This window comes from Crocodylus siamensis, chromosome 15 (assembly GCF_052110815.1).
Source record: "Crocodylus siamensis isolate JL-2025a chromosome 15, ASM5211081v1, whole genome shotgun sequence".
NCBI lineage: Eukaryota > Metazoa > Chordata > Crocodylia > Crocodylidae > Crocodylus > Crocodylus siamensis.
In genome coordinates, this window is record NC_143409.1 from 51,727,338 (window position 1) to 51,738,651 (window position 11,314).

The 11,314-nt window shown below is 50.7% G+C and overlaps 1 protein-coding gene across 1 annotated transcript; it reads right to left on the bottom strand.

Moving 5' to 3' along the window:
• Positions 1-1,109: 1,109 nt before the first annotated feature.
• Positions 1,110-4,527, bottom strand: LOC149852784 (olfactory receptor 2B8-like). The gene is made up of 2 exons (XM_090028417.1): positions 4,498-4,527; positions 1,110-2,066 (listed from the first exon to the last, which is right to left on the bottom strand). The coding sequence occupies exons 1-2, from the start codon at positions 4,525-4,527 to the stop codon at positions 1,110-1,112; spliced, it is 987 nt and encodes a 328-aa protein (XP_089884543.1).
• Between the last annotated feature and the right edge of the window lie 6,787 nt (positions 4,528-11,314).

Here is an 11,314-nt window from a genome sequence, read left to right on the forward strand (position 1 = left end):
CAACATACCACCGAAACCTCAAACCTCTGTAAGGTGCAGTCTTGGGTCATACCCAGAACCCACCTCTAGGTTATCTTGCTCTAGGGATCTTCACCCCTCCTGAGCTACAGGCTTCAAGCCCCATTCCTTACCCCTCTTGGGCGACAGACCCTCAGGCCCCCTGGCCCCAGCTTTGTCTCCCACCTCAGGGTCCCCTCGGCCTGGCTCTCTCACTCCCTGGTGTCTCTGGACTCCCCTGGACCCTTCAATATGTCATTTACACTTGGCCCCACTCTAGGCCCCAGACCCAACCCCATCAGGTCCTCCACACTCAGCCACTCACTAGCCTCTGGACCCCTCATCAGGTCTCACACTCCTGGCCTCTTTATAGGCCCCAAACAAAATACTTGGCCCCTCTTTCTGGGCTTGCCCAGACCCCACAATAGGTCCTATACATTTGGTCCCTCCTGGACTAATCCAGACCCCACAATAGATGCCATACACTTGGCCCCTCTCTCTGAGCTCACCCAGACCCCTTCCTGGGTCCTTAGGAACATCTTTTACCCCTTTAGTTTCTTCCCAAACCTTCAGAGCCCTCCATGCTGACCTTCTGGACCTGCAGCCATCCTGCTGAGATGGTATTCTCTCCGCCAGCTCAAAGATCTCACTGCCAGCCCTGCTCCAGGCCCGGGCTTATAGCTACTTTAAGCCTAGTGCTCCTCCTGGGTTCAATGAAGCCCTCCGATCAGCCCAAGCCACCCCCTGCAGACTCCCTGGGTCAGATGATCCCAAAATCAGCTCTGGATCCACCTTCAGGCTGCTACACTGGCTGCTTCTCCCCTTAAACGGGAAGGTATTCTATGCAGCCTGCCACAGTCGCATGAGAAGAAGAACAGGCGGTGGGTCACAATATCTTCCCTCCTGGGGGCAGAAACTTTGTTTTTAGATGAAAATCGAACTTTTTGGTAATTCTCTGATTTCATATAATCAGTCACAGGAGACAAAAGAGACCTGAAGGATTGAAGAATGTAAAAAGGAATGGGATATTTTGGGGCTAGAAATGGAAGGAAGGGATATGCTCCAGGAGTCATGGGAAACAGAGGGTTCCAGGTCAGTTGACTAACCCCAGCCTATAAGACCTGGGTGGCTGGCTTTCTCCAAAGCAGTCTCCTCAGGGCCCCATGTACCTCCTTGTTCCTCGGTGCATAGATCAGCAGATTCGGCGTTAGGGAGAACGTGGTGTAGAACAGGGAGACTATCTTGCCCTGATCCTTGGAGGGAGGCTGCAGATACATGTAGATGGCTGGGGTATAGAAGATTGACACCACAGCCAGGTGGGAGGTGCAGGTGCTGAAGGCCTTGCACCTGCCCTCAACCAAGTCAATCCTCATCACAGCAGCACCAATGTAGCTGTAGGAGACCAGAATGAGGCTTACAGACACCATCAGGACAACCGTACTTATAAAGAAGAGTGCAGTGTCATTGAAAGATGTGTGTACACAGGCCAACTTGAGCATGGCTGGCACCTCACATGGGATCAGTATGGTTCTGGCCACACGGGGCAGTTGCACAGTTGGCAAGGTATGTAACAGTGAAGCCACCAGGCCACTGAGCCAGGAACTGGAAGCCATGAGCAGGCAGAGGCGATGGCTCATTATTGCATAGTGCAGGGGCCAGCAGACAGCAGCGTAGTGACCATAGGCCATGACTGCCAGCAGGAGGCACTCTGTACACCCCAGTCCAAGGAAGAGGTAGAGCTGGGCCACACACCTACCCGAGGAGATGGACTTACGTGTACTGAGGAAGTTCACCAGCATCTGGGGGCCAACGCTGGTGGTGTAGCAGATGTCGAGGAAGGAGAGGTTGCTGAGGAAGAAGTACATGGGTGTGTGGAGATGTGGGTCCAGCCGGGAGATGACAATGATGGTGACATTCCCAAGCAGCGTCATCATGTAGCTGATTAAAATGAGCACAAACAGCAGCAGCTCCAACTGTGGTTGATCAGACACCCCCAGCAGGATGAATTCCTCAGTAGTACTCTGGTTTCTCTCATCCTGATTCTCCCATGCTGCTTTGCTATGCAACACCTGTAGGTACAGAAAGAGCAAGGGTGACAAAGACCCTTTAGGCAGGAGGTTGGTGATAACAGGTATGGGAGAGTGACTGGCAGTGTCTGGTGCATGTGACTCCTGGAGGGCTGTGCAGCTCAGTGAGCAGATAGTAGTTACACCCCAGTGAGTGGGTCTGGAAAAGGCTGAAAGGGTGGGTTTGTGAGCATTGGTAGCGCTGTTGAATCCATGACTAGAAAATGGTGGCAGGTGCTAGAGATGACATGAGAATGTCTACAATGGAGATGTCCAACCTGTTGCTCATGGGCTGCATGTGGCCTACAAGGGGTTAGCTTGCCAGTCCCTGAGCCCTCAGCCAGTAGCAACGTCCCCCACAGCTCTGGTTGCAGCAGGAGGCAGGGCCTCCATGCTCCCTTTAGTACCTGTGGCTTCCACTTCCTGCCGCTCTCCCCAGGGGACAAGTGGTGCAGATGGAGAGTCCATGATGTCAAGGTCAGGGTGGGAGGTCCTCAGCCCCAGGCACTAGAGTAGTTGGACAGCACGGCTCTCAGATATACTTGTTGGTAGATTAGTGCCTGGGCAGCCTCTTAATTGAGAGACTTTTAATTTAGAGGACCAGGTTCCACTAATACAGAGTACCCCTATTTGGTGATCCAGTCCTTGCACTTTTCATGTCCTTTTCACAAGGTATTTAGTAGAATTCACTCATTCATTGGGATCTGGTAGGGCAGGGGTGGGCAAAATGTCGCCTGTGGGCTGGATACAGCTTGCCAGGCCATTCTATGTGGCCTGCAGGGCCTCCCCCCCCCCCCCCCCCCCCCCCCAGATTTAGAAAATTAATATTTATTAGCCCCTGGCTGCCTGTCACGCAGCCCTTGATGGCTTGCCAAAGCTCAGTAAGCGTCCCTCTGCCTGAAATAATTGCCCGCCCCTGTGATAGGCCCATGCAGTGAATGATTCTGCTTTGGCCTTTAAGTTTGTGACCTCTGAACTTTAAACCATTCACCTTAGCACCCACGCTGCCCTAGCCCCTGTTGAGCCAGTGAGCTATAGGGGAAGATGTGCCTACATTGTAAAAGTCTGGGTTTTCCTAGCCTAGAAACAAAGCAAATACAAAAAAGAATCACAGCATTGTGTTACATTAATGTATTGGTAAACATTTCTGGTGGAAGGTGTAATTTTTCAGAGACCAGATAGACTGTAGAAAACGGGATTTAAAATGGACTGAGATGATCGGTTATCCACAATCCATGGTTACAGTTGTTCCTCTGCAGATGTGGATAGTGGCTTTGGGGAACTTAGAGGTTAAACAGAGAGGATGGAGCTGCAGCTGGTATGGATGAAAAGTAAAGCTCTATGAAAGCTAGTGAAACTCAATGTAGCATTGAAGTATATTCCATTTCTGTGTGAAAGCACACCACCTCTCTAGCCAGGCTTCCTAGAGATGTAATGTTCCTAAGGGACCTGCTGGGAGATGGGACTTGAGAGTAAACTGCTGTGGCCTGCTAGGTTTGATCAGACCTAAAAAGCAAGGAGCATGCAGGTCAAAGAACCTGGACCATAGTTTGGGTCTGTAGAATTACATTGGTTGTCTATTTGTAGCATCCTTTTTCTAAAGCATCCACATGCACCAGTGGTTCTCAGCCTTTTTTGTACCAGAACCCATTTGTAAACATCAAAGCTAGTTCTGCCCAGTAAAAAGTTTAAGTAGAAAACAGCCCCTTGGTCTTGCTAGTGCCCCTCACTCCTAACCCACTGCCCCCCACTTCCACCAGCTGTGCTGGCGCCACTCATTCCCAACCCACTGCCCCCACCCCAGGCGGTGAGATTCATTGCTGCTGCCACCACTGCTGGGACTCCTGCAGCAGCTGCACTACCAGCAGCACAAGGAGTAACGAACAGGGGCAGGGCCACACTGTTCTCGCCTTCTGCTGCCAGCTGCTCAGGTGCTCATTTGTTGCTCTATCCCTCCCAGCCATGGCGACCACTTCTTTCAGGCCACCAGCACTTCCCCACCGTGTCTCCTCCCCTCCAGGGTAGAGCTGCAGCCAGAGTGGAGTGGCAGTGGCACCTGAGTCATAGTGTTGGGATAGAGCTGCACCCAGCATATGAGTTGCTGGCGGTGGGAGAAGGTGAGGGCTCCCTCCCCATCCATCCATTTCTGCTCACGCTGCTGAGGGTGCAGCTGATGTGGGACTCCCAGCGATGGCATCAACAAGCCTCACTGCTGCACTCTGCCCTTCTTCACTAGGTTCTGTATGCTGGGCCATGGGAGCATCTCTGCTCATACCAGTCTAGCCAGGCTGTAGCCCCATGCTGACTGTGACACACAAATCTGGGGGGGTACATACCCCCCATGCCTCTCCAACATGTAACCTGTCCTGTCCCCTGCCTCCCCCCCGGCCCCAGAAATACATTGTCTATACCACCCTGTGCCCTGTAGATTTACCTGCGGGGAGTTGCAGAAGCTGCTCTCCATGCTGCCTGGTTGCAACGTGCAAGTGTGTGAGCACACTTGGTGTCCCCTGCCTGATTGCTGTCCTCCTGCTGTCCTCCTGCCCCCGCCCCAAGCAGGCTCTTGCAGGCTGGAACTGTGCCAATTTGCAAGGGGAAACCCACTGTTTCCCATATTTTTCACCTTTAAAAGAGAATCCATTTTTAAAGTTATTTGCAACCCTTTTATATATTATTGCAACCTACTTTTGAGGTTGCGAGACACTGATGTAGAACTTTAACCCAAACATGAGTCCTTCTCAATTTGGATATATGGTGTTATTCTTTATTTGCTAGCAATATTCATATTTTGATAATTTCAATAAAGTTTGCTCTTGCATTCACCCTGTTGGAAAACTCATTTTGCTTAGAACAGGGGCTGTCTAAACAGCCCTCAACCCTTACATTTCCTTCAGTAGTCAACAGCTATCAGTGTGCCCAGATCTAGCACTCATCATATTCTTGCCCAATTCATTCTACTCAGCTCCAGCTTTTACTTTTCCTTCATCCTCACATCCTGTCTCATTCCTCTTTACCCTGTCCTTATTTCTTTCCGACACCACACTAACTTTACAGAGCTGTCAAATGAGGCAGTCTCACAAATAAATTGAACTCTAGTGGCCTCCAGAGGGTATTATACTCCAGAACACATTTCAAGTTTACACAGGATGGGAAGAGAGGAGAAATTGAAGTGAGAAACCAGGTAGGCAGAAAGATTAAATGAGTTTTGTCCAGCTGCTGCATGACTCCTCTGTTCTTTTGAGATCAGCATTAAGCAAGAAAAATGAAGATAAAACCTGAAGTACAGGAATTCCCCATCCATGTCTTTGATGGGTGTTAATTAACAAACTCCCTGGATTATTCATAAATCTGTGTAAGAAGCCAGGGCATGTAGGGGGAGTGACTGGAGCCAAGCCAAGGAAAACCTTTGCTCTTATACAGCATTTCCAAGCCAGAAAGCAAAAGTGGTTTTGGTCACTGCTGCTTGGCTGAAACTTCCCAGTTGAACTGATGGCCTCGTGAGAGGCATGAAAGATTGTGTGTGACACAGAAGGTTGGACATTGATGGTTTGGGAGGATTCAAGAGACTTGAATTTGGTTCTCCTGTCCTGCTACAGACTCAGTATCAGGTCTCTGGTCAGTCCCTTCCTTTGCCTGAATATAAATCTATTCTCCTTGTATAAATCTAGAAAAATAATTCTTTCCCCTCTCCATTGTGCTACTTACATAGTTAAATCAAAGCACCTAGATTGTTTAGTTTCTGTCTGTCTCCAGACCTTGTCTCAAGTGAATTAAGGACTGTCTGTCCCTGGGTGTCTGTGCAGAGCCCAGAAGACAGGGCCCACATCTCTCCCTATGTGTCCGTGTTGAGCCTGGCACAGGGGGACCCTAATCTCAGCTCAGAGATGCACCGTTTCTCACTGTGTGCATGCAAAGCCCTGCAATAATGAGCTACAGAACTTAGGTCAAGCCTCTGTCTTGTCATGATACAGATTAAGTATAAATCCCTAGACACAGACCGTGAGGAACAGAGTAAAATTGGAGCAAAAAATAGAGAAGGAGTGTGGAACATCTTCCCTGCCCAGATCCAGCAACTAGACACTGTACAGGAAATCCTGGACCCACTTGTAAGTGTACTGAGGGTTTGCACAGCCGGACCAACAGTGCCATGAGATACAAGTGCACAGTCGGGACTGTCTGTGGCCCTATCCAGTAACAATGCAATCTGTGCTGGGCTTTTCAGAGGGCTTCAGTGATTTAACTGCCCAAATCCTGCCACATAGCTCATATTCAGTCAATCACTCTCATTATCACAGTGTTAGCCAAAGGCAGTTGGTCAGTCTTTCCCTCCAGCCATTCTGCTCTTCCCTTCCCTCACCCCATAGGCCATATTGAACCCTTCCCTTTGTTACTGAGACTCACCTCCATTTCTTGCTGGTTATTATCACCCCAGTCACTCCTGCCTGGGCAGTGCCTGATAGTTCAGAATCTGTGAGCAGATCCCAGATCAATGATCTCTGATCTCCCTTTTGCAAGGGAGATGGCAACCCCTGGTTGTGGAGCCGCAATGGCTGAGAAACACCATAGGCAGAGTAAATCTAGCTGTCCTGTCTGCGCGCAAAGGAGCAGAATTGCTTGAAGCTAGCTCTGGAAGTTGAGGGCACCAAGGGCTGCTTCACATCCCAGTGGGTAGGTGGTTTGGGGGAAGGCTCGGTCAGAGAGAAGCACAGACCTAAGAACCAGCATCACTCTGGTGTGAGGTCCCCCAGTCCCGGGACCGAGGCTTGATTTGGAGTAAGGGACCTGGAGATGATGCAGACCTTTGTGTCAGTGCACTGCTGCCAGGACGGGGTGTCCTAAGCCTGTCTTTACTGGAACAGCCCCCTCAAAGGCCACCGACTTTGTTGATGGGAGGATTAGAAATGCCAGCTGTGCCTTGGTCAAAGTGCATGTGAGAGAGGGAGAGATGAAGAAGATTGGAGAGAGACATTCTCAGCTGTAAGGAGACAGTGGCTGGATCACCGCCAGTCAGGGAATACCGGGAAGAAGCACAGAGGTGGGTGGATATTTATAAAAGGAGAGAGAGAGAAAATGATTGAAAGAAAAAAAAGCAAGTGCAATAAAGAGACATACCAATTGAAAGGTACATGAAGAGAGAACTGAAAAGGTGGGTACATGGGATCAAAAAGAGTTGGCGAGAAGATATTTTATGTATAGATCAAAGAACTGATGCACAAAAAGGACCTAGAGGGGTAAAGAAAAGCAGATGGATAGAAGGATATGGCAGGAGAGAAAGAGCTGGATGAAACATTGGTTGGTGGAGAGAGAGTGGTGAGTGGGAGGACACAAGTAGGAACAGAGAGGAACAGATGGAAAGGAGTACACTGGGGGAGGGGGAGAGAGACAGAAAGTAGGAGACAAATTGGGAGATAGAAATATGCAGAGCTAAAGAGTGGATTTGCAAAGGTCTGCAGAAGGGGAGTGGATGCACGAAAGAGTGGTCCCTCTCACTGCGAGGCCGTGTGCCCTGCCACAGCCTAGACCTGCTTTCTTCGGGCTCACAGACCTGGTCTCTGTCCTGCAGAGATGCTAGCTCAGGTCTGAAGTCCCATGTCTTTGGCTGTGCTTGCCTCCCACCCGAAACTCACGATCCCTCTCCCCCACTCTATAGGCTATGGCTAAGTCCCGCCTTCATGCTTATAAAAGCAACCCAGGCCCTGCAGCATGTGGAGGGCTGCCAAGCCTTGTCCTTTCAAACAGGACTGGAAGGACAAGGGGAGGGGATGGGGAAACAGTGGCAGTGACCAAAGGTCCCTTTTATTTACAGTGCTACATAGAGGCATGGGCACAGCGGTGGCTGACCGCACACCACCATCAGCACAGCAGCAGCTGGTGCTGGCCTACATGTCGCTGCTGTCCTGGGTGTTGAACTGCTCTGCTGTCTCTTGTCTTTACACGGCTGTGAGATGAGCTGGGAAAGTTGTTATCCTGTTTCCTTGTTATGAGCTCGGGACTGAAATAATGTGCAGCAGAGTTGTGTGGACGTGAGAACGAGGAGCTGGGTGTGGGGGGAAGAGGGGATCCGGAGGGTGCGGCTGAGAGTCTGGACTCCAGGAATCCCCCTTGTATGAGAGGAGAGTGGAGTTGAATGGTTAGAGCCGTGCAGAGCTGGAAAACCAGGCTCCTGGGCTTTTTTTGTCACTCAGGTATTTGTTCTGTGAAACAAGGCCCCTACCGGTTACCAGAGTGGGAATGGTTGTCTCGGACTTGGGAGGCAGCCGCCAGTGAAGAGAAATGGGGGGCCTGCATAGGGAGCAAGCTGAGCACCCCAGGCACTTTCTGTTTGTTACCTTTTCTACTCAGAGCCCAATTCATAGGAGCATGGTGGACGCTGCGTGGGATGTTCCTTTGAACTGGGACTGGTGCTTGTATTTTGTGGTTCTCCTGTTCCCCGGAGGGCTGGGTTGTGGCTGCAGGGGAGGCAGAGACCACTGAAAGGGTGACTGGGTACACCCTGAATTTGAAATCGCACTGAATGGACAGGGGATCAAGACTAGAGTAGGTTCTGTGGCCACATACGTCTGAGCTTACCAAGACTGTAAAGCAGGGGGGTAAAAGTATGTTCTGCGGCCACATGAGGTCAAGCTTGCCTGGACTGTAAGGAAGGAGGTGACAAGGGAAAAACAGACTCAAGGCCACTAGCTGCCTACGTAGTGGATATTGGTGGCTGAAACGTGAGGTCACAGGCTGCAATCGGAGTTGAGCCAGGAGCTTGCAGCCCTGAATAGAGGGTGCAGCAACAGTAAAACTGGGACAAGGCTGGGGGCTGCAAAGGGACCTTAAAGCAGACGTGGCCCCTCTGCAAATGTGTGTCTTGCCTGCTGTGTAGTCTCCCTTATTAATTTTGACATCAAGACATGGTGGGCAAGACTACTGAATAGGGGGGAGACTGGATGGCATAGACTCAACTAGGCCTCTAGAGGTGGGTCGCCTGTAGGAGGTCTCATATGCAGCATACACTGCGATCAATATGTACATTAATGTTGGCCTGTAAAATGACTGGGACTGGCCTGCAGTAGCACAGGGTATCAGCTGCAGGGCATTTTGTCCCAGTGTGTGCTGCTTCATTACCCTGTGTTGCCCTGCTGCCCCCCTCTTCAGTACCACACCTCCATAGCCCTCTCCTCTGCTCTCTCCCCTCCCCCAGAGCAGGGCCCTACCATCACCAACAAATTCAGTCCCCTGCCCTTGCACTCCGGGTGTTAGGGTTAGTAATCCTGTGTTTGTATCACAAAGAGTGGAGGTGACGATGGCAGCAGGCAGCTTGGAAACTAAGGAGGGGACTAGCAGCCCATGGCAGCCTGCTGCACTAAACAGTTGCCAACCCATGGTTCAGTAGAGTATGTGCTGCACTAGCTGGCCAATCAATCAACTGACAGCAAAGCTTGTTGGATTCTGGGTTTCAGGCCACTGATCCAGTGTCCAGATGTATTGAATAATAAAGTAGGTGCCCAATGCTATACTTTTGTATGAAATGGGTACTGGTCCATTTGGCCTGAAAACGTGCATAAGGAGGGGTGTGGAGTACTGGACTAGGTGGCCAGTGATGTCTTGCAGACATCTTGGATGCCCCAAACCTGTCTGGTGCCTGAGCTGCAACAAAGCAAGCAGATTTGGCTAGCTGGCTCATGATACTTCAGCCAAGATGGGAGGTCAGGGCACTGACCTGACTAGGCTGGTGCTCTGGTCTGGATTTTTCTTTCTCCCTTTTTCAGCCCTGTCAGGAAAGCCCTGGGCTGTGTGTGACATCCCCTTGAGTGACTCTGGGGAGGCTCCGTGCTGGGACATCCCTCACCTGACTTCAACAAAGGAGATTTTAGTGGATACCTTGCCCAAGCACCCTCAGCAGAGGTGGTTCCTATGTGACTCCAGAGAGAACAAAACTGAATGTGCGTTCAAGGCACAGGAGAGGAGGCAGGGCTGGAGAAGTGAACGGGAATGTAGAATTGCCCTACCAGGTTCCTTCTAGTCCTGTAGCTCTCCTCCCTTCCCCACCACCCCTGAACTTCACAGCGACACATCTGGTGGACAGGTGTGGTGCACTCTGCCTTTAGGAGGAGTTTCCTGATTTATCCACACAAGTCAGTAATTTATATATGAATTTGGGAATGCTGCTGTACATAAATGAATCATATCATGCTGCCCCATGTGCCTTTCCTTCATTCATCCAAATCTTGACCCAGTGTCACCCTTTTGGAGGAAACTAGAGATACTGACTCTTGGAGGGCTGACCCAGTGTCACCCTCCCAAAGTAAGGAAGGGAAATTCTCTTCTCCCTTCAAGAAGAGTGACACCACTGGAGTCACAGGTGTCAATTCCTGGCTCAGATTCCCCTGGTGTCAACCAAGGGTGACCACTGCGACTTCCATGAATAAGCTGGGAGCAGCAGGGGATCTGAGGGCTAAGGACCAAGGAGATAAATGCAAGTACAGAGCAGGAAGAAGGAAGGAGCCAGCGGGGATCTTTGTGAGCTGTTGGACAAGGATGTACTGAGACAGGAGGGAGGCTGTCCCCCAGGTTTGGCCTGGGACTGGGGGAGCAGGGTCCAGTTCCCTGTTCAGTCACAGATTCCCAAGGTGGCTTTGATCATGCGTACTTCGCAGGCAGGGCTGAAGTTGGTGTGTGTGTGGCATGTGTGCCCTACTACATGACTTGTTAGATCCTGGTCTCCCTTCGCAGGCTCACAAGGGTTCTGCTCTGGCCACTTCTGCTCAATAGCGATCCTACTCCATTGGGAAGGTCCTTGAATGCTGTGCAAGGCCCTGGAAAGTTAGCCAGAAAAAGCCCCCAGCTCATGAGTGTTTGTCACTGGAAGTGGAGATTACTCCCACGTTTGCTTCTTTGGCACCCCATGTCTCCTAGAGAGTTGGAAGGTGTATGGAGAAGAGGAAATTTGGCCATGAACCAGCTGAACGAAGAAAGGATCATGGTAAGGGGGGTGCAGAGCCCTTCTTCTGGCTCAGAGTGAGTGTCTGGGACAGGCGCTTTACATAACTGCCTGGAGGAAGGGGGATTCTGGACAATGCTGTGTGCCATGGTCCCCTCAGTGGGGTGCTGTCCACTGCATTCAGCTCGGTGGCCACTTCAGCTCCCTTTTATAAACTTATATAAGAAGCCGTGCTCTACACCAAACATGATTCTTCTCTGAGCCTTTCCCTAGGCTCAGACCTGAGCATTTTCTTCCTGTTCCTGCTTTGTACCTGTTCTCTCAC